The sequence below is a fragment of the Stenella coeruleoalba genome (assembly GCF_951394435.1).
Source record: "Stenella coeruleoalba genome assembly, chromosome: 8".
NCBI lineage: Eukaryota > Metazoa > Chordata > Mammalia > Artiodactyla > Delphinidae > Stenella > Stenella coeruleoalba.
Window position 1 is genome coordinate 35830594 of NC_137154.1, and position 24441 is coordinate 35855034.

General features: G+C 36.4%; 1 protein-coding gene across 1 annotated transcript in view; it reads right to left on the minus strand.

The window, feature by feature from the left end:
* Nucleotides 1-24441, minus strand: part of PRMT3 (protein arginine methyltransferase 3) — a 135414-nt gene that overhangs the window by 103463 nt on the left and 7510 nt on the right. Inside the window, exons 6-9 of the mRNA XM_079930802.1 lie at nucleotides 19342-19501; nucleotides 17867-18011; nucleotides 13066-13131; nucleotides 3413-3534 (exon numbers count right to left, since the gene is read on the minus strand). Of these exons, the coding sequence (XP_079786928.1) occupies nucleotides 3413-3534; nucleotides 13066-13131; nucleotides 17867-18011; nucleotides 19342-19501 (493 nt within the window). The remainder of the gene's footprint in view (nucleotides 1-3412; nucleotides 3535-13065; nucleotides 13132-17866; nucleotides 18012-19341; nucleotides 19502-24441) is intronic.

Here is a 24441-nt window from a genome sequence, read left to right on the forward strand (position 1 = left end):
AAAATATCTGCAAATGAAGCAACTGACAAAGGAGTAATCTCCAAAATATACAAGCAGCTCATGAAGCTCAGTATCAAAAAAACAAGCAACCCAATCCAAAAATGGGCGAAAGACCTAAACAGACATTTCTCCAAAGAAGACATACAGATGGCCAACAAATGCATGAAAAGATGCTCAACATCACTAATCATTAGAGAAATGCAAATCAAAACTACAATGAGGTATCACCACACACTGGTCAGAATGGCCATCATCAAAAAAATCTATAAACAGTAAATGCTGGAGAGGGTGTGGAGAAAAGGGAACCCTCTTGCACTGTTGGTGGGAATGCAAATTGATACAGCCACTATGGCAAACAGTATGGAGGTTCCTTAAAAAACTAAAAATAGAACTACCATATGACCCAGCAATCCCACTACTGGGCATATACCCTGAGAAAACCATAATTCAAAAAGAGTCATGTACCACAATGTTCACTGCAGCACTATTTACAATAGCCAGGATATGGAAGCAACCTAAATGTCCATCAACAGATGACTGGATAAAGAAGATGTGGCACATATATACAAGGGAATATTACTCATCCATAAAATGAACAAAGTTGAGTTATTTGTAGTGAGATGGATGGACCTACAGTCTGTCCTACAGAGTGAAGTAAGTCAGAAAGAGAAAAGTACCATATGCTAACACATATATATGGAATTTTAAAAAGCGGTACTGATGAATCTAGTGGCAGGGCAGGAATAAAGACGCAGATGTAGAGAACAGACTTGAGGGCATGGGGGGAAGGGGAGGCTGGGAAGCTGGGATGAAGTGAGAGAGTAGCAGTGACGTGTACACCCTACCAAATGTAAAATGGATGGCTAGTGGGAAGCTGCTGCATAGCACAAGGAGATCAGCTCGGTGCTTTGTGACCACCTAGAGAGGTGGGATAGGGAGGGTGGGAGGGAGGCTCAAGCGGGAGGGGATGTGGGGATATATGTATACATATAGCTGATTCACTTTGTTGTACAGCAGAAACTAACACAACATTGTAAAGCATTTATACTCCAATAAAGATGTGGAAAAAAAAAAGGCAAAGGAGAACATCTTTGAAGAAAAGTACAATGTTGGCTCATCCAAAACAAAAAAGTCTGATTTTCAAACTCTATAGGTTCTAAGTAAAGCAAACTACTGAATGCAACCAATACATGCACTGTGAGTAGTGAAATGAAGAGACAGCATAGTAAATTGGCTTTGAGTATGGACCATGGAGTCAGGCTGCCTGGGATCTAATCCTGGCTGCACTACAAATAAGGAGAGTTACATAGTCTCTGTGTCTCAATTTCCTAATCTCTATAAAAACAAATATATATATATGTACTGTTTCTGTACCTACCTCAAAAAATAATTAAATAGAAAGTACTAAGTTAATGTTAGCAACTTTTATTGTTAAATTTAAGTACCTAGAATTGAATGCTAAGTCATTTTCAATAAATGCTCTCATGCAAAATTTCCATACACTCCAGCACTAAATTTCATACACAATGAATTTGATTATAATCATTGTACAAACATATTTCTAAAAAGTCACTAGGAATCAGGGCTTCTGTGAAATAAAATGAAAACAAAACAAAATAAAATGAGTGCTATCACTATCTTTTTCTTCCATAAGGGAATTAAAATGACAGCACATCTAGTCTCACCTTACAGAAATCAAAAATGACAAATGAATACATAAATGAACATGGTCTTTCATAAGATGAGAATTTCTAATAGAAATATCTTACTGTAATCTTACTATCACAACAATAAAATTTTGATAATTCATCTAAAACAATCTATTCTTTGGGACAGTGGTTCTCACATCTGTTTGGATGGTAATGCACAAGCAAGAGAGGGTGCTCTTTACAGAACCCCCAAAATGATGATGTTGTAGTTAATGCAACATAAGAAATAAAAAAAACTTTACTAGATTATGGACTGAATATGCATATGCAACATAGATGCATATTCTCTAATATGAAAATAATAACCACAAACCTCTATCTATGAAAAAATCTAAGCAAGAGCAATGTCATTTTTTCATTAATTTGGTACTTGTTAGTAATAACAATTGCTAACTTCTGAATACCTACTACATGCCAGGCACGCAATATGCCAAAGAGACTGAGGTGCATATCTTACTTGTAACTTATTTACCTTACTCATAACCATATGAGGTAGTCATCATTATTTTCATTTTGACAGTAGAACAACTGAGGTTTCAAAGAGGTTAGATATAATTTAACTGAAGTTCAAACAACAGGGAAGGGAAAGAGCAAGGACTCAAACCTGTCTGACTCAAACTTTGCACTCTTAACCACAACACTAGACTTCAATGCAATAAAATCTAAAAATTTAAACATTTTACATAATTAAATTTTATATGAATCAGAAATGATCAATATTAACCAATTTTAAGAATAAAACATATGTATCAGTGGGGAGGACCATTTAAGAATCACTGCCGAGAATCTAACATAAGCATGGCAAAAGCTGTTAAAAGAGTAGACCTTAAATGCTTCCAACACAAAAAAGCAATGGTAATTATTTCATGTGACACAATGGAGGTGTTAGCTAATGCTATGGTGGTAATCATTCTGTACTATATTCATGTATCAAAGTAATACATTTTACACCTTAAACTCACACAATATTATGTGTCAATTATATCTCAATAAAGCTGGGGGAAAAAAGAATCACTAATAAGCCTGCTATTAAAATTATTCTGGAAATTATTCCAAAGTTCCAAATGTAACATGCTTTGGTTAAGTACACAGCTAACAAAATCTAGTTCTAAAAGCTGTAATTCAAATGAAGGTCTTCTTACTAGGATATAAGCCAACTGTAAAATCAATCACGGATCAATTAACCTAACTAACTTAATTCCTCAAAGAGAGGAGATATTTTTAGAGAACATAATTAAGTTTGTAGCCATTCTGGAATTTACTTATTTTAATTTGAGGAGGCACAAGGGCTAGTGTTGTCAAAAAGAAAAAGATAATCCTTAGTCTTTTTAGTTGAACTGCTATTTGCTAAAGGAAATACGACTGATATATTGAGTTTTGTAGCAAGTCTTCTAACACTGCCCTATATGTCCATGATTTCTAATTTCACATTATTGTAATCAGCATATCTATAGCCATAGTTGGAAGGACAGAAAACTATATAAAAATAATTCTCATCAATGAGAAGAACAATGAAAAGATTATTCATAGCTCAAACATGTCTAGGTCAATCCAACTTAAAATCTTATTATTCTGGAATGAATTTTTACTAAAAGACAAGTGTCTTGAGTCTGCATTGGATAGCTATTAAAGACAAGAAAATCAATTGATATTAATCATTAAATTTAAAAATAATCTTAAGTCAAGCCATAAAATGCAACTACCTTATGATATGCATTGCCTGGTAAAGTATTTCAGACTGATCAACTCCAAGAACCTTCTTTGCCCCAGCTTTAGCAGCAAACATAGAGAGAATTCCAGTTCCACAACCAACATCCAAAACTACCTGGTGTAATAAAAAAACAGATGTTATCGAGAAGGTCTAATACTTTAAATCCTATTCATATATGATGATGTTTCTGGCTAGGAATAGATAACAAAATTTAAACTTTACCGATCAAATATGGTAATAATTTCTCTTTGGGGAAATAGAAGATATAATTACATTAAGTTGTTTTAAATTCGTAACAGTGTTTTGGCCACAGTCTGCTGCAATCAGATGCAACAATGTAAATTTAAGAAATGTTTTATATGAAATAAACAATTCCCACAGACTTATTAAGGGGGAATTAGTCTCTTTTTTATTTCCTTATTGTATGTATGCTCTAATTTAGGCTTAGTAATTCTAAATTTTAACAGAAACAAACTTTCTCAAGTTTGAGTGGCAGGAATTAAGCAAGATAGCCTGATCCAGTACAATTTAAAAATGGTTATAAAGGAATCATGAATGGAATATTACTCAGCCATAAAAAGAAACAAAATTGAGTTATTTGTAGTGAGGTGGATGGACTTAGAGTCTGTCATACAGAGTGAAGTAAGTCAGAAAGAGAAAAACAAATACTGTATGCTAACACATATATACGGAATCTAAAAAAAAATTGGTTCTGATGAACCCAAGGGCGGGACAGGAATAAAGATGCAGACGTAGAGAAGGGACTTGAGGACATGGGGCAGGGGGATAGAAGGAGAAGCTGGGACAAAGTGAGAGTGGCATGGACATATATACACTACCAAATGTAAAATAGCTAGGTAGTGGGAAGCAGCCACATAGCACAGGGAGATCAGCTCGGTGCTTTGGGACCACCTAGAGGGGTGGGATAGGGAGGGTGGGAGGGAGGCACAAGAGGGAGGGGATATGGGGATATATGTATAAATATAGCTGATTCACTTTGTTATACAGCAGAAACTAACACAACATTGTAAAGCAATTATACTCCAATAAATATGTAAAAAAAAATAAAGGAATCATGGATATAGAATATTGCCATAAGCCCTCCACTTCCAAAATTAAATGTTCAACTCATTTTAATAATACAGGTACAATAAAAACAAACTGGCTTCTAGAACTCAGTAACTTGAGAGTTTAATTTTTAAAAATGATATTCATTATCATTGGTGAAAGAAATAAGAAGAACCAAATTTAAGATGTTATTGGGGATAGGCAGGGAGCAATTATTTCTAATCAAGAATTTCACATGGTTCTTCCCAGAACAGTATAGTGAAACGTGCTTGGTTCATAGTAAAAAACAAAAACTAATTACCAAGGAAACACATTCAGCAAAATACTCAGAGGTACACTAGAAATTACTGAAAACTGTAGTGCCTTAAGTCTTTCATTACCAATGACCTGAAACCCTATATACTTGTCTCAAAATATGAAATTATTTCAGTAGTCTTCTACTATAAGTATTCACTGAGCATTACTAAGTGCAGGCATTGATCATGGTGATGGGGTACAGCAACAAACAAGACCAAGTCCCTGTCCTAATAGAGCTTACAATCTTGTGGGGGAGACAATGAACAGACCAAGAAAAGAGAATAAAGAACAGAGAATGTTAACAGAGAATAGTAGTGTTATAAAGAAAACTCAAGCACAGAGTAGACGTTAGAGCAAGGGGCGGGGGACACACTCTTTTAGAATTTTAGATAGGTCTGCGAATACTTCTCTGATACATGTGAGCAGAGAAGGAAATGAAGTAAAGGAGTGTGCCAGGCAAAGATCTGGAGGAAGTCTCTTCTAGCCATAGAAGATATTAAATGCAAAGCACAAGATTCCAGGCAAAGCAAGAAGGCCACTGTAGCTGAGCTGGGTGAGAAAGGTTCCTTGGCGGTGAGATCAGGGTTAAGCAGGGGTCAGATCACATAAAGCCCTTGGATTTTACTCTGAGTAATGGGAAGCTACTGTAAGAAAAATAGAACTAGAATTAAGAATCTATTATATTTTTCAACAATTACTTTTTCACTAGGTAAAACATTCATACAAACATCAAAAAGTGTATTTCTTATTTATCCTTCAAAATAATTTTTATGCATATACAATGCAATACTATATATGTATTTCCTTCCCTCCTTTACACAAATGGAAGCATATTATACCCATTGTGCTACACATTGCTTTTTTCCTTAACAATATAATTTAGAGATCTTTCCATATCAGTTTATAGAACTTCTTTCTCTTATATAGCTGTATAGGATTCCGTATCATGGTTGTACCATAATCTACTGATCCAGTTCTCTACTGATGGACATTTACGTAGTTCCTGAAATTTTACCATGACAATCAATGCTGTAAATAACATTATACCTAATCCCATTCATACATGAGTAACTCTACAGATGTACAAAGGAGTAAATCTATTCCTAGAAATAAAAACACTGGGTCAGAGAGAATATACACATTTGTAATTCTGCTAAACATAAATTACCCACCATATGGCAATTCTACTCATGAAGACTCAAATCAGCAATGTGTAAGGGCCAATTTCCTCACAGGTGACACTAGCCCATATAATCAAACTTTCAGATTTCTGCCAATATGGCAAGTACAAAATAATGATATACTGGTCTAGATTTAATGTGCACTTCCATTATCATGAGGCTTTGCAACATATTTCACATGTTGTAGAGCCATCTGTAGTTCTATGTGAACCATCTATTTTAGCCTTTCTCCATTTCTCCACCAAGTTGTTAGTCCTTCTCTTACCAAATTTCTCTTATCAAGTTTTATCAAATAAGAGTTCTTTGTTAGTTAAGAGCAGACCTTTGTAATATGACTTGAAATGTTTTCTCTCAGCATATGATCTTTCGCCTTTTGATTCTGCTTAAACTGATCTTTGCTATGTAGAAATTCTTTACTAACAGTCAAACTCATTAATTTTTTCTTTTAATGGCTTCTGGATTTTGATCATAATTAGGCCAACTTAGCCCATATTCTCTCCTATTTCATTCACACTTCCTTCTGGTACATTTATAGTTTCATTACTACAGTTTTTTTTTTTTTTTAAATCATAGTATACACTAAGAGGTATGGTTCCAACTTTACTTCTGTTCAGAAAGCTAACCAATTGTCCCAACATGTTATTAAACAGTCTGTGTTTGCACCCCCCGAAATTCACACGTTGAAATACTAACCCCCAAGGTGATGGTATTAGAAGCTGGGGCCTTTCGGAGGTGATTATGTCATGGGGACAGACCAAAACACACAGAAATTTTAGTGAATGCTGAAGGTCCCTGTCTCAATTCATTCAGTATGCTATGACAAAAATACCATAAACTAAGTGGTTTGTAAACAACAGAAATTTATTTCTCACAGTTCTGGAGGCTGGAAAGTCTAAGATCAAGGCACAGGTTGACTCTGGTGAGGGCCTGCTTTGTGGTTCACAGACATGACTTCTTGCTGTGTCCTCACATGACAGAGGAGAGGAAGGGATCCCTCTGGAGATCTGTGTATATTTTGGTTTATTTCTAGATTTTTATTCTGCTCCATTAATCTGTACAATCACGTACCAATAATTATTCTAATTATAGAAGCTTGGCAGAATTTCTGTCTAGTAAAGCTGGTCCACCCTCACTGCCAATTGTTTTCACAGTGTTTCTGGACAATTTTATATGTTTATTTTCCCACAAGAACAAGAAAATCAGCTTGTCTATGGTTTCTTTGTTTTGTTTTTAAGTCTTAGCATTTTTATAGGGATTGCACTAAAATATAAATTTATGGAACACAGACAATTTTATTTTGTGTTTTCCATTCAGGAACATGGTATGACTTTCAATTTGTTTAAATCATTTGTTATGTTCTTCAGGAGTTTGGGGTTTTAAAAAATCTTTTTCATCTACGTCCTGCACATTAGTTAAGTCTGTTCCTACACATTTTATCTTCTGCATTGTTTACTAGTGTAAGTGAAGTCTGTTCCATTACATCTTTTTTTAAAATTAATTAATGGATTTATTTTTGGCTGTGTTGTGTCTTAGTTGCTGCACGCGGGCTTTCTCTAGTTGCGGCGAGTGGGGGCTACTCTTTGTTGTGGTGCACAGGCTTCCCATCGCAGTGGCTTCTTTTGTTGCAGAGCACAAGCTCTAGACACACGGGCTTCAGTAGTTATGACATGCTGGCTCAGTAGTTGTGGCTTGCAGGCTCTAGAGCGCAGGCTCAGTAATTGTGGCGCACGGGCTTAGTTGTTCCACGGCATGTGGGATCTTCCCGGACCAGGGCTCAAACCCGTGTCCCCTGCACTGGCGGGCGAATTCTTAACCACTGCGCCACCAGGGAAGCCCTGTTCCATTATATCTTGAAAATATAATACACCAAAACTGACTCCAGAAGAGACAGAATCTAAACAGTCTAATTTCTATTGAAGAAATAAGGTTGCCAAAAGGCTACTGCTCTAAGAAGGACGTGGCCCAGATGGCTCCACAGGGAGAATGTGACTGTTCCTGCACATGTGGCCTATCTGGGTGAGTCAGCACATTTTAACATAACCACTTCACACACAAGAAAGTTTAAAATTGTAAGGTGCAATCTATACAACATCACTGCAAGCAAAACTATTTTTTTAATGTTACAAATAAAATATATTAACCACAACATCAAGAAAATACTATAACACAGAGCATATATATTTATAGTATGGTTATAGTATATCAGTTTGAAATATTATGTGGCATAAAATATAAAAATATATATAACACGGGCTTCCCTGGTGGCGCAGTGGTTGAGTCCACCTGCCGATGCAGGGGACACGGGTTCGTGCCCCGGTCCAGGAGGATCCCACATGCCGCAGAGCGTCTGGGCCCATGAACCATGGCCGCTGAGCCTGCGCGTCCGGAGCCTGTGCTCCGCAACGGGAGAGGCCACAACAGTGAGAGGCCCGCGTACCGCAAAAAAAAAAAAAACACAAAAAAACACAAAAAATATATATGTATAACACAATAGTAAGTGATAACTTCCCAAGAACTTTCATTGAAATAAGATATTTGCAAAATTAAAAAATTAAAAATAAAAGATCAGTGTGGAATTTAGAAGTTTGATAGCACAGGGCTTTGGCAATGGTATTTGGGAATATCAACACCCACACAGTTTCTGGAAAGACAAGTTGGCAGCACTAAAACCATCCTGGGTAGAATGACCTAGGGAGGCCACTGCTAGGAATTTATCTTATTATTCTACTCTCATATTTATAAAAAGATTTTTAATATTTTATATTTTTACATGCAGCATTATTTCTAATATAACTTAAAACAATTTATGGACAATTTTACATTGGGTTTTTGAGCCATTAAAATAATGTTAATACCGAATTATCTTAGAGAAATTGCTGAGCTACAAAAGCTAAGTACAGAAGGGTATGTATCATTTACTCCAATTAGAGTGTGTGTTCTTTTTTAAGACTATACATACACACACATATATAATTTATATACATATATATATAAAATTCTTCTTTAACCTTTCCTGAAGGAAGGAGAGCCTCAGACAAGGAAAGTAACAGATCCAGAATCATAGAGCTAGTAATTTGTAAAGGTAGCACTCAAACATACATAGGTCAATCTGCTTTTTAAAGCCTATATTTAAATTATATTTTAAATTATATACTAATTATTTATTACATCTAGCTCAGATTTAGGTAGTTGGGCAAATAAACTAAAATCTGGTAGAATCAAAGAAAGAGGTAGAAATGCTAACAGAATACACTAACGTTATTTTATAAAATGATGAAGGAATGTGATTCACTGTTTCTAAAAAAAAAAAAAGAGAGAGAAAGTGCGTCAACTTTAACTTAGATAATAATCAAAAGCATAAAAAAGGCACCTAACTGTGAATTTCTTCAATGAACTACAAATAGAAATTAATTATGAGTGAGTGATAACACAATTACGCCACCCAAAGTTAAATTAAATCTGAGAAACCATATGTCCTCCACAGGAGCTTTGTGAATTAAACCAATATTAAGAAAGAAATGAAGGAAAGGAAGTAGGAAGGGAGGGATGGAGGGAGAAGGGAATGAAGGAAGGAAGACATTTTAAATTTAAGCACCTTTCTGAAAAATAAATCTCTACCATTCACTAAATAATATGATACAGAAGCTAGTGCTGTGATATGAAATTTGTCTACCTAATGGAGACAAAAGCAAACAAAAACAATGGTAATAAAACTTAAGAAAACATGTTATTTCATACATTTTTTAAAAGAACTATATTTAAATAATTTCATGAACATGTTCTGTCATGGCACACAGAAATTATATGACTTATATATGTAAAATAGTGTTAATTAAAATATGACTAATGAATCCCACCCTAATTACTCATTCTATTTTAACATAACAGTTTCAAAGTGTAGTGGCACAGGGTTAAGGGCACTAGACTAGGACTAAAACCCGCGTTTGTTTGCTTTTTTTTTTAGCTGTCTGTTTTAGGGAAAGTCAATTAACCTACTGGTTTCAAATTTCCTCATGTGAAAAATAGAGATGAATACATACCTGCTATGAATACACCATATTGGTATATTGTATAGCAACAATGAGACAACATGCTTGAAAGTATTTTATAAATTATCAAATGCTATTTAAATATGTGTCGTATATTTTTAAAATCTGTAGTCATAGTATAATATAAAGAAAAGTATCCCAAATCATTTAAAAATATGAAAGCTCTAGATTACTTAATATTATTAATTATAGAAAATTATATCCTGAATATACTTCAAAGAGTTAGAAATTGACACACATATATTTTACATCACAGTATACTTTTGAGAAAACACAAATGCCAAGCAAAATTAATTACACATTGATAAATTAAATGAAAGCATCTTAGGCAAAGTACTAAGGAAAAATACTCCCTGTTTATTAGTAAGCCCCTTTCTGACTTGGGCAGATTTAATCTCTTCAGTAAAAGCAGTAAGTGGAACACAAAATAATTAAACATTCTATGTGTTCCATGGTCACGTATTTTGTCCAAAAATGTATAATATATACAATATTTCTATAAGACTGTTACAAATGAAAAATTAAAAGCAGAAAGGGACTGTGTAGAGGTCTATGAACCCAGTAAGATGTGCTTCATATACATAGAAATATTCATAATTACTTAATTTCCCAATGATTAACCTTATGTTTACTAATACTTGTGCCTTTTCAGTATTTTCTTATATAATATAACACAAAAGTCTATTCAGAGCATATTGAAAAAGAAACTTCTAACTACTTTTACTTAAGGAATTCTTATGGCATTCATATCAAAAAGTATTTTTAAAAAGATGGCTCAAAGAAAGAAAATGATACTGCTTTTACAAAAACAAAAACATAAAATTTTAGAACCAGAAAGGTTTAAAAAATCATTGTATTTTTATTTATTTTTTATTTTTTAACATCTTTATTGGAGTATAACTGCTTTACCATGGTGTGTTAGTTTCTGCTTTATAACAAAGCGAATCAGCTATACATAAAAAATCATTTTACAAGTGAAGCCCACAGAGATTCACCACGGTCTAAAATTACTATGTAGATGGTTCCTAAGAAGCCAGGCAGGACTAGTTATTCCGAGACTAGAGCATGGTTAATTTCTATACAACATATTAAGGAAAAAATAAAATAAAAATCTAGGCAAAATCGAACTGTAAATATAAGGCAACTTCTTTTTTTTTTTTTTTTTCAGTACGCGGGCCTCCCACTGTTGTGGCCTCTCCCGCTGCAGAGCACAGGCTCCGGACGCGCAGGCTCAGCAGCCATGGCTCACGGGCCCAGCCGCTCCGCGGCATGTGGGATCTTCCTGGACCAGGGCACGAACCTGTGTCCCCTGCATCGGCAGGCGGACTCTCAACCACTGCGCCACCAGGGAAGCCCAACAATGTGGTTTTTTAGACAAATATTAAATAAATTGTTTCAGCACTTGGGTGCAAACATAAAAACTATAAAAAAAATTCTTAGTCTCTGCTGCAAAAACATATAAAAAGCATACAAAAAGGTCAAGTATAAAGAACTGATAAAAACTAATACTTTAAAAATAAAATAATCATTTGTCTATAGGGGAATTAGCAAAAACAAAGAAACACACACCACCATTACCTCATAGGTAATGCTTTGGCCAAAAGGTATCAGAGCACCATATAAATTTCGCAGGTCCAACTTGGCTAGGTCACAAGTGAAACACCGCTCTTAGGAAACAGGTATGGAAAATGAAAAGCCAATCTACGATATTCCAAACAACATAAAAATCAGGGAAAGAGCTTTTCAACATATAAAGGTTGTTAATCACTGCTGCAACATCACGTAAAGCTCATGAAATCACCTGACAGAAGTATCTTTGAAATGGAGGTGAAAGGGGAATTATAAAAACCTGATGTTACCAATATACATGTTCTTGAAGTAGAAAGACTGGGGAAAAATTCCCAAGCAAAAGTATATAAGTGGCAGAGACGATAATATATTTGACTAAATTAGTGGACTAATTTCCAATGAGGAGGAACAGAAACAGAAAACCTGAACTTTTAGATAACCATGCCAATGTAGAGAGGGAGGGAAGGAGAAAGTGAAGAAGAAAAATGGAAAAATTCACAAGGGAGGAAAAACAAATGACACATTTTTAACACACCCACCCATATACAAAGTGAAATATCACCTTCGAAATAACCTGAGGCAGTATTAACACTAACTGTAAAATTTAAAGTAACTCAGGGCTTCCCTGGTGGTGCAGTGGTTAAGAATCCGCCTGCCTATGCAGGGGACATGGGTTCGAGCCTTGGTCCGGGAAGATCCTACATGCTGTGGAGCAACTAAGCCCGTGCACCACAACTACTGAGCCTGTGCTCTAGAGCCTGCAAGCCACAACTACTGAGCCCACGTGCCACAATTACTGAAGCCCGAGCGCCTAGAGCCTGTGCTCCGCAACAAGAGAAGCCACTGCAATGAGAAGCCCGCACACCGGAACAAAGAGTAGCCCCCGCTTGCCGCAACTAGAGAGAGCCCACGTGCAGCAACGAAGACCCAATGTAGCCAAGAATAAAAATTTTTAAAATTTAAAAAATAAAGTAACTCATAAAAGGGTAAATAAATGAGGTCTTAAAAGAAAGCACATAAAATAAATTGTACCTTATAATATTTGACCCTACCTACCAATAATGACTTCTTAAAATTATTAATTTGTAACTAATTAACACAAACTAAAATAATAATTAAAAGTGCTTTGATACAGAGCTTATACATTTGAAATGAACAGGAATCACAGTAAACCAAAAATATGGTTTAAGCAAAATTATCTGGATAAGCAAAGTTTAACTAAGCTATGTCACTGTAATTAATTAATTTAAAAATTAATTTTAATTAATTTCAATTTTTAAAAAAAGAGTATATTGAATGACAGCACCAATCAGCATTTCTGTTATCAGTATACTGCACCACAGGGCAGCATCATAAAAGTTTTCCATGAAATAAAGCCAGTGTACATGAAATCAACTGCTATCACAATGATGACCTAAGAGAGGATTTCTGCTGCCCAAGATCCACATGAAATGTACAATTCTGTAGTCTGTGCTACTCACCTTATCTTTGAAGATATGTGGATTTTGGTATATAAAATCTCGGTAACTTTCTGTTCGTACTTTGTCCTAGGGTAGAAAGAGGAAGACATTGTGTTTACAGGATAGTCTGAACAAATAAAAATATTTAAGGAAGATACCTGCTAATTTATCACACACTTCTAGTTTCCATAGCTACAATTTGCCTGGAAAACCAAGCCTAATCTTTTTTTCCTAAAAGAAAATAATAAAGAATGGAAATAGCAACAACACACAAAGAAAACGTTTAAGAACAACACTGAAAGTCAAATAAGACCTAAGTTCTTAAAAATGTACATATTTTCATCTTGACATGCACTGTAAGACTTCAAGTGATAATGCTAGTAGAAGATGAACATGTTTTACTCCTTTAAATAGGGCCTGGAATCTAGAGTCTGATTCCCTGTGGTAGAACTAAGTTAAAATATGGGAGGAAAGAACCAAACTAGATAGATGTAAAAGTTACAGTTACGTATGAAAAATGAAGCTCAACTGAGTATAGTTTCCTAAGAAAGTCACTGATCAGCACCTATCTGATTTATAATCCTGTTTTGTTTCTAGAAATGTCTGTAGTAGGAAATGATGCTTAAAAGCCTATAAGCCTAGGGCTTCCCTGGTGGCGCAGTGGTTGAGAGTCTGCCTGCTGATGCAAGGGACACGGGTTCGTGCCCCGGCCCGGGAAGATCCCACATGCCGCGGAGCGGCTGGGCCTGTGAACCGTGGCCGCTGAGTCTGCGTGTCCGGAGCCTGCGCTCCGCAGCGGGAGAGGCCACAACAGTGAGAGGCCCGTGTACCGCAAAAAAAAAAAAAAAAAAAAAGCCTATAAGCCTAAAAGTCAATCGCTTGAGCCCCGCAGACCATATTGCAAGACTTCTCCACTATGGAGTCTCACAAGACCTGTGACCAAGGCAGGCACTGAATGCTAACATTTATGTTGGTGCATGAACATTAGAGCTGATTTCCTTTTAAATCACCTCGGCTGAGACACACGCTGACAGCAAATTCAGCAGTAAGGGGCTCTGCTGCCAAGTGAGTAAAATGAGTATGATAAAAAATAACTCATACCGGGAATTCTAGTTTTCGATTTCACACTAGGTTAAAAAAAAAAAAAAAAAAAAGAAAAAGTAGTTACACTAAATACTACAACATAAAACTTTACACAGTCCATACCCTCCAAAAAAACTTTTATGCCAATACTGGGATTTAAAAAAAAGTACAAAGAGGGGCTTAAATTAAAAGGCAAGCTGTTTTGCTTAATTGCTGGATCTAAAAAAGGGAAATTCCATAATTAATTCCATGTTTTCTGATGGAATTACTTCTAATTGCTTTACAAACAAAATTTTAAATCATATTTTAAAAACTGAAATCTTTCCCTCAGTGTATTTTAAGAATTACTATGGGGCTTCCCTGGTGGTGCAGTGGTTAAGAATCTGCCTGCCAATGCAGGGGACACGGGTTCGAGCCCCGGTCTGGGAAGATCCCACATGCCACAGAGCAACTAAGCCCGTGCACCACAACTACTGAGCCTGTGCTCTAGAGCCCACGAGCCACAACTACTGGAGCCCACGTGCCACAACTACTGAAGCTGAGCCTAGAGCCCGTGCTCTGCCACAAGAGAAGCCACTGCAATGAGAAGCCCACACATCGCAAGGAAAAGTAACCCCCGCTCGCCGCAACTAGAGAAAACCCCTGTGCAGCAACGAAGATCCAATGCAGCCAAAAATTAATAAATTTTAAAGAAAAGAATTACTATGAGAACTTCATGTTTTAAATGAATTTAAACATAGTATTAATTAATTTAAAAACTGTCTTTTTTTAAAAAAACATACCATTTCATACATTTCTACCATTTTTATAGCCTTCTTACACTGTAACCAGTGATTTTTGCTGACACAACAAAACCTACAAAGGGTGAACATCAGTCAAGAAGGCAGTCACTCGGAAAGCTCTCACCAATCACACTGCCTCGCCGCTGCTCTAACTTAATCACTAGCATCCCAACTCCTGTCCTAAATCCATGCACTGCTGCTCAGCTCAACTACAATCCTTCATCCAGTCTCTTCCTACATATCCATCTGCTTTTGCTCATATGCTCATACTGGTGCAATGAAATTCAAAGTCTACTAAACACAGTGCTGTGGACATAGCAGAGCTTCAATTTAATAAATGAATTTTTGAGAGGAAAATTCACTAAACATGAAAATTCAAGCAAATCAAAGACTAGCCCTCAAACCATTTCTAAAAATTTATTCTAACAAAAGACTAACTCTTCAATATAAAATAAGGTAATAAACAGAAATAAAGTTATCTTTTGCACTAACCTAGTAAAACTAAGAAGCACAAAAGAATAAAATTAGAGGTCCAATATTAAGAAGAAAGACAATCTTTTAAGGCTAGTACAGTGTCATGGAATAATTCCTACCAATATTAAAAAAAATTAAGTATAAGACTAAAGACAACAGAAAAGTTATGTATTATAAATTTTACCTATATAAGTAACAGTATGTTTTAAATGTATAGGCTCATGAAGGTGGACAGAATGCAAGAGTCAGCTGCAGATACAATGAGGAAAATGCAGTAATGAAAAATTAATGGTACTATAATCTGTGATAAATGTTCACCACGATGAACAATGTTTTACTTGAGGAGAAAAAAAAGGAGAGTGATGCATCTCCGAATTATAACATTAGCAACAATGACTCTTCTTCAGAAAGATAAAGTGGCAAAGGATTCTGAAAGTTAATGTCCACTACTATCCCTTTATCTCTAGAATTCAAAAAAGTTATCTTCACCTTGACTCTGGAAAATAAGATTACAAACTGTCTTTATTTATAATTATAATCACAACATATGCCAAAAAAGTGTCATTAAAATACCTGTGACTAGTAAGTAACAAAAAATCCAAATAATATTGTTATAAAAGGCCAATTCTAAGCATAAAAATAAGTCCTGTATGCATGGCTTCTCAATTTTAATTTATTTATAAAGATCAGGTGAGACTCCAGTAGTAGCACAACCTTGAACAAATTATGTGTGCTAAGAACTGTTTTGATAAGAAATAGGAGAAATATTGCTTGATATAAGGCACATTTCATATTCATCCACAGTATGTAACTTAACAAAACATAAAATGGACAAATAGTTCTTTTTGAATGAAATATATCCATATTTCCTATAAAGACTTAAGTTATCTCCAAGGAGAAGGTGGTTACATTGTATAACAGCAAAGGGGAATTAAGGCATGGAAACTTATATTAATAAGGAGTCTTAAGTGATTCTCTAAAAGTGAAAACACAGCACTGGAAACTTCCAGCTGGAACTTCTTAAATATATATGTACATCAAAAGGACTTAAAATATTCCATCAGGTGTAAAGATCCTCTAGTTGTTGATACAGAGCTACAAGGGTCCAGGACAGAGATTTGGAAGTAAGTCCAAACTGGATTTCCCTGATGACTGTACTGAGAGCACTCAGATGTACTATCTTCTAGGAGTCTCAGTAGCCTTATCTGTCTGAAAAACCCAACTAAAATTACCATATCAAAAGCATTAAAGGTTCATGGCATTGAAATTGATGGGGTGATTTATAACGGCAAACATGGGCTTAGATTAACTCCTTTAAAGGAAATATTCTAGACACAATAAAATTAATTTTAACAGAGAAAATGGAGTATGTCAATTTCTTTTAAACAAATTCACTCTGGACTTAATTTATTACTTAGCAACAGTTATAACTGTTATTTGTAATGCTATGCAACTACCCAAGTGACAACAAAAAGCACAACCAACTGTGACAAGTCATTAGCAAAGAAATGACATGACATTGCTTTAAAAGACCCCAAGTAATTACAATTACTATTAATCAGCAAACCTCCACTCTGTGATCCTGCAAAACTGACTCAACAAAATATATACTCATTAACTACCCCTGGTTATCTTAAATGGGCATGTTTCAAGGAACACAGTCTTGGGGTGTCCGTAAAATAAACCAATCTTTTGAGGAAGGATTCAGAAAGGAATTTTTCGTTTGTTGGTTTTTAAGAAAAAAAAGTAGTGGCATCTAAAATTCACAGAGATAAACATTAAAGTTTTCAGTAATTTTTACACTCCAACATTTATTTTACTCTAGTTAGATATTTTCAGTTTTACTGAATTAAAAAACCATTTTGCTATTTTATAATCTATAATACATGATAAAATGTACATAATATACCAGGTATACCTAGAAATCTACTTATAGTTTATATGGACATTACCATTATAAAACTTAAAACCAACCAAATTCAAGTATCTGATTTAGGGAATTCTTCTATATAGCAATGATTTCAAATGTAAAAAAGTAATGCCGTAACAACTGTGAGAATTATTTATAATTAACTTTGTACCAAAGAATTATTATTCGCCCAAACTAAAGTCAGTACTGCTAATTAAAACACTAAAATTAATCATTTCCTTCACACATTAAAAGGCAAACGTATTTTTCTTCCTATTTAAAAGTTGCTCTTGAGAAGACTAAAATCGTCAGCAATTTTTTCGAATGTTCTATTCCCAGCAAAAGGTAATCTCATAATAAAGATTAATAATGATCTTAAACAGAATTTACAGTGTCTCTGATGCTTCTATAATCTTTTCAATGCAAGATGAGCTATCAAGCACCAAAAAGATTTAAAAAGCAGTTCTCAAAAAAAACAAAAACCGAAAAAGCAGTTCTCCCATATGTATTAAGAACCTTCTTTACTCTATTTTTCCTTTAGTATGGATTTGGTACGTTTGTGCTCTTTTCTAACCTTTAGCATTTCTTCATGTATCCCATAATGCCCGTATGAGCTGAAATAAACACCATCCTCATCCTCCTGGAGGTCTGCAATGGCAGTTGTAGATGACGAGCAGGTTCTGACATCTGCGTTCATCACAAAATCCTGAGCAAATTGTCTGTAATCAATTTGAAATACACCCTTGAGACAAGTTTACTGGACCATGAAAAAAGGAAAGGCTAGAGGCTGAGGAAGAGGAAGGGGGAGGGGGGGAGGGAGTGCGGGGTGTGATGAGCCTTCTAAATCACATTCTATCTTAAGCACGGAAAGCTCCCCCTGCTGGATCTTAAGCAATGGCATATTCAAACCCAGCTGGAAGCATTCCTTCTACAAATCACAAAAGCACTGCCAACTGCAGGCTATGGCTGTTTTATCTTTCAAGTGAACAAAATAAGCACACTATGACTTTATTCAACTTTATTATTTCTATTGTTCCAAAATCTTATTTTAGCAGCTGAATCAATATAGCATATTCCAATGCTATGAATATTCTTTAAAACCATAGTATCTCATGGAAGGGTTATATAGGCAGAAAGCAGACCCAAACTGGGAATTATTTACACACATCAACACCATCTGCTCAGGCTCTAAAACTCAGCTCCTTCTCTGATAACAACACATCAAGAATCTATGAGGTATATATGGGAGAGAAGTGTAAAGAGGCACATAATAGATTACCCAGCATAAAATCTCAGAAAAAGGGAAACTACAATCAGCTATACTATTTTTCCTGCTGGACATTCTGGCAAACCATCAAAAATGGGTAATTGGGCAATAGCAACCAACTTACAAATCTAATAGGTTAAGCTAGAGGTATATACACTTGGTAGTAATGCAGAATCTCAGACACTACCTATTTCAGGCCTCCTGAATCAGAATCTAGTTTAACGAGATACCCAGATGATTCGTATGCACATTAAATTCTGACAAGTACTAAGCCAGCAGAATGTTAATTTACTCACTAGAGAAAACCATCCTATGTAGCTGGTTTTCTGATTATATACTTCATCATAATTATATTGTGATTCTTTAAAAACAAAAATTTCAACCCTGTATTTTCCACAAGCCTAAAAAATATTAATCCCTACACTTTAAAAAGTCCAGGAGAGAAAAAGTAAAATGGAGAAATCTATCAGAAATAAGGTAATTCAAAGGAAGGCAATATCAAGGAACAAAAAGCACTCAGGAGGAACACACTCCCCAGAACAATTATCATTAGTACAAAAGTAATTATAAAGAAATATAAGAGGACAGATAAAAACTACAGAATTTTATGTTAATCAACGACATCCACAATGTATAAAAAATACTGCATACCTTTAATATTATTGAAATTAAATATCTACACTGTGCTTTCCAGTATATGAAATATTTTACCATATTCTTTTTATGAATTATATTATTTTGGGGATCTAAACAATTAATTTTCTGTAAGATTGATAAATTACTTCATTCTTTGCAGATCCTCACGCGCTCCAGCTAACGCAGCTTCAGCAGACAGTGCCCTGGCTTCCATGTGTTTCAATTTTTCAACAACTGATGTATTTTCACTGAGTCCACTGGGGTATGAGAATGGAACTGACACGGGTTCATAAAGATCTTCTACATCTAAATAAACAAATGGACATTTCTATCAGGCCATCTTATAACAATGAAGCACATATAAATGTGTTACGAATAAGTATATACTAAGTGCCTATTATGCGGCCAACTGAGAAAAATTAGTACTTTTAATTAAATAAATATTTAATATCCAAACTATTCCAATTTGAGTTTAAAGAGCATGCTGTTAGTCTAAACTTTTCACTAGTTGGCTAAACTGAACACATAAATAAGCATTAATTGTACTGAACCAAACCCAGGAAGAAATTAAAAAGTAGAAGGAAAAAACTCATATTTATTGATCATCAGGTATCTTTCAAGTTCATGCATTACATCTCATTCCATCTTCAAAACAAACCTAAAATATAAACATTTATCCCTATTTTAAGACATGGGAAAAATAAATTTCAGAGAAACTGACTAGCCCAAAGTCATGCAGCTGTTTAATGAAGGAACTACAATTCAAACCCATGCCTGCCTTCCCAGCCCGTGTTCTTGCCACCACACAGGGCCACCTCCAGCCTCTGGGTCTTTATCTGTAGAGTAACAGGTATGACATTTAGATATTCCTTAAGGACAGTGTGTAGGTAAGGAATTCTGTACATTCAATAACTTTTTCATCATGGGTAAGGTGGTGTGCAATCTATACACTGTCTTATTGCTGACATTATTAAATATCCTAATTCCTAATATTATTAAAAATTCTTGATTTAAATTTAATTTCACTATATGTAAATCATTAACTTCTGCTACAGAAGTTAATATATGTAAATCATTAACTCTGCAAACAGAAGTTAATATATGGAACTAGTGAGTTTTACAAAATCCCAATGTCCACTGACCCGTCTAATTAACTGTTGAATCAACTTAAAGCAATGAAAACAATGTAGATAATACACTGTCTCCTCAGTACAGCTCTGAGGGAAACATGACTTTTTTTTTTCCTATTCAGTTTTTACCTGCAACACTTCTTTAGAGCTGGGACAAAATAACTAAGCTTCACAAATACATGATAATATTATAACTTAGAGACTAGAGCCTAAATTGAACTTGTTATAAAAGCAGTATGGTGTGCCACGAAACTCTAAACAGTCTAGCAGAATACTGACCCGTTGCTTTAAAAAACTACAGATTCGGGCTTCCCTGGTGGCGCAGTGGTTGAGAGTCCGCCCGCCGATGCAGGGGACACAAAACAGAATAAAAGCTGTTAGCATTAATAACACAGTTGTCCCTTGGTATCTGTGGGGGATTTGTTCCAGGACCCCCCTCCCTCGGATACCAAAACCCGCAGATGCTCACGCCCTTGGATAAAATGGCGTATTTACATATAACACTTTAAATCATCTCTAGATTCTTTATAATACCTAACACAATGTAAATGCTATACAAATAGTTATAAATACAATGTAAATAATTGTCACTGGGCAGCAAATTCAAGTTTTACTTTCTGAATTTCTGGAATTTTTTTTTCCTGAATTTTTTTTTTTTTTTTTTTTTTTTTGCGGTACGTGGGCCTCTCACTGTTGTAGCCTCTCCCATTGCGGAGCACAGGCTCCGGATGCGCAGGCTCAGCGGCCATGGCTCACGGGCCCAGCCGCTCTGCGGCATGTGGGATCTTCCCAGACCTGGGCCCGAATCCATGTCCCCTGCATCGGCAGGCGGACTCTCAACCACTGCGCCACCAGGGAAGCCCTTCCTGAATATTTCTGATCCAAGGTTGGTTGAATCCAAAAATGCAGAACTCCCAGATATGACGGCCAACTGTACACAGATAATTATATATTAAATGTATAGCTTTGAAAAGGAGAAAAAATTCAGTAAACATTACGATGCATAACTATAATATATCAAAACAGTCTAATTTAAAGTCCTAAACCATATTCAGGAAGATGAACTTCCACATCTACATTCTGTCTCAGGAGGTTCAAATCACCTGGATACTTCATTTTGGCAGCTGAAAACTACCATAAAAATAGTCAATTTAGGGCTTCCCTGGTGGCGCAGTGGTTGAGAGTCTGCCCGCCGATGCAGGGGACGCAGGTTCGTGCCCCGGTCTGGGAGGATCCCACATGCCGCGGAGCGGCTGGGCCCGTGAGCCATGGCTGCTGAGCCTGCGTGTCCGGAGCCTGTGCTCCGCAACGGGAGAGGCCACAACAGTGAGAGGCCCGCGTACCACACACACACACACACAAAAATAGTCAATTTATCAGGAAGACATAACAATTATAAATGAGAATAAACCTCACAAAAGAGGTTCAACATACACAAAGCAAAAGCTGATAGAATGGCAAAAAAAGACAATCCTCTAATCACAGTCAGAGATTTAAATACACCCCTATCAACAACCGATAGAGGTAGATTTTTAAAAATCCAAAAAGACATAAAAGATCTGAACAAAAATATTCAGCACCATGAATTATTTATAGAATACTGCACCCAATTACTGTATCTTGACATTTTTGAAGAACACTGATCAGTAATTTAGTAGACTGTCCCTCAACCTGGGATCATCTGAGGATTTTTCATTATTAGAATGAGGTTAACATTTTTGGCAAGAACAGCAGAGAAATGACATTGCCTCCTCAGAGCATTACACCAAGGGGTTCATGGCGTCAGTACACTTATTACTGGTGATGTAAACCTTGATCAGTTGGTTATGGTAGTGTCTGCTCAGTTTTTCCACTCAAAAGTTTAACAGCTCCTTTGTAGTTAAATTTCTTGGAGGACATACTTTGAACTATGCAAATCCTATCTCACCCGCCTAAATTTTCACCCACTAATCTTAGCATGCATGGGTTGCTCTTTTCTGCAAGTTACTACCATGGTGTTTGCCTAATGCTGATTTTCTGTTTCTCTTTTTCCTTTGACATTTATTAACAGGAATTCTACGCTGAAGTGGAGCTACTCCTTCCCATTTATTTGGTTGCTTATTCATGTCAAGAAGAATTCATGGACATTTACTTTATCCTATGGGTTAAAACCCAATACTGTCATTTTCTGTATTGATTAAATTTTTCTAGCTTTGGCCACTAGGAGGTCCTTCAGGTTGGTTCCTGTGTTCTTTAAGTTAAGTCCCCTCTTCCCCCACTTTTTCTTAAGTACTTCCTAATTTTCTGGAACAAGGTGTCCTAGACTTATCTTGTAGTTTCCCTGCCCCACCTGGAAATCAATCACCTCTCTAAGGACCCTTGGTTCCTTTTATTAATAAAGGATTATAAATCAAGATCTGGGCACTAGGTATGATCATTGCTACTGGGGTTTTTCTAGGCCCTTTCAGCACAGCTCGGAAGTATATGTATTATACTAACCCCCCCCCCCCCACACACACACATCTACATTTCTGTATCTGTCTGTCTGTATAAGAAAAACTATGAATTTACACTGACACTTCTGATTCCAATTTGTCAACACAGGACTCATTTCATCCTTCATTTCCCTATCTGAAACCTCATTCTCCAACTGTGAGAAAGCTGGCTTTTATCCATAATTTTTTAAAATAAATTTATTAATTTTATTTTTTTATTTTTGGCTGTGTTGGGTCTCTGTTGCTGTGTGTGGGCTTTTTCTAGTTGTGGTGAGCAGGGGCTGCTCTTCGTTGCGGTGAGCAGGCTTCTCATTGTGGTGGCTCCTCTTGTTGCAGAGCACGGGCTCTAGGCGTGCGGGCTTCAGTAGTTGGGCTTGCGGGCTCTAGAGCGCAGGCTCAGTAGTTGTGGCTAATGGGCTTAGTTGCTCCACGGCATGTGGGATCTTCCCGGACCAGGGCTCAAACCCGTGTCCCCTGCACTGGCGGGCAGATTCTTAACCACCGTGCCACCCAGGGAAGCCCCATCCATAAATTATTAACTTACATGTTCCATTCTAGCATACACAAAAATAGCGTCAGAATTGCTAATTCTTACCCTGCAAGAAATGCCTTTTCTTACTGGATTACAACGTTGATGCAGTTCTTTTTATCTGTAGCCTCAGCACAACATCCATTAAAGGTTTCAGTTACTCACCTAGTTCTTTTCCTCCCCACTCCCTGCAGTATGGTTACATTATTCCTTTGTATTACAGTTCAGTTCATCTGTTAGTGCCTGCATTCCATTTCGCACCAGCACCACCCTTGTATACATATATCCTCGTTGTTTCAATTGTTGATTTTTTTGATTATATGAAGGCTATAAAAAACATTACTGGGCTTCCCTGGTGGCGCAGTGGTTGAGAGTCCACCTGCCGATGCAGGGGACACGGGTTCGTGCCCGGTCCGGGAAGATCCCACATGCCGCGGAGCGGCTGGGCCTGTGAGCCATGGCCGCTAAGCCTGTGCGTCTGGAGCCTGTGCTCCACAACGGGAGAGGCCACAACAATGAGAGGCCCGCGTACCACAAAGAAAAAAATAAATAAAATATAAAAAAAACATTACTATAGTCCTGAGAGTTGGAGCTATACAAAGAGATATACTCAGCAAAGTGTCACTCGATCCTCATCCCTGTTACCTCAATCCCACTGTGCCCTTCCTTCCTTGTCCCACAAACCCCGTTCAGTAACAATCTCTTCAGTTTCTAGTTTATCCTTCCTGTATTTCTTTTGCACAAATGAGCAGACACATAGGCATTTTCCTAAATCTCTTTCTTTCTCATGTGAAGAGTATCATAGTAGATATTCTTTTGAGCTTTGCCGTTTTCATTTGACAGTATGTCCTGGATAACACTCTGTACCAGTTCAGTTCATTCTTTGCAATAGAGGATAGAGGTATACTACTCCATGGTGTGGACGTGCCATAGTTTATTCAACCGCTCTCCTCTATATGGGCATTTGTCTTACATGTACTTTCAGAATGTTGGAGGTGTACCTTCAAGACCAATTCTTATGAGTGAAACTGCTCAGTTAAAAATCGCATGTTCAGGGCTTCCCTGGTGGCGCAGTGGTTGAGAGTCCGCCTGCCGATGCAGGGGACATGGGTT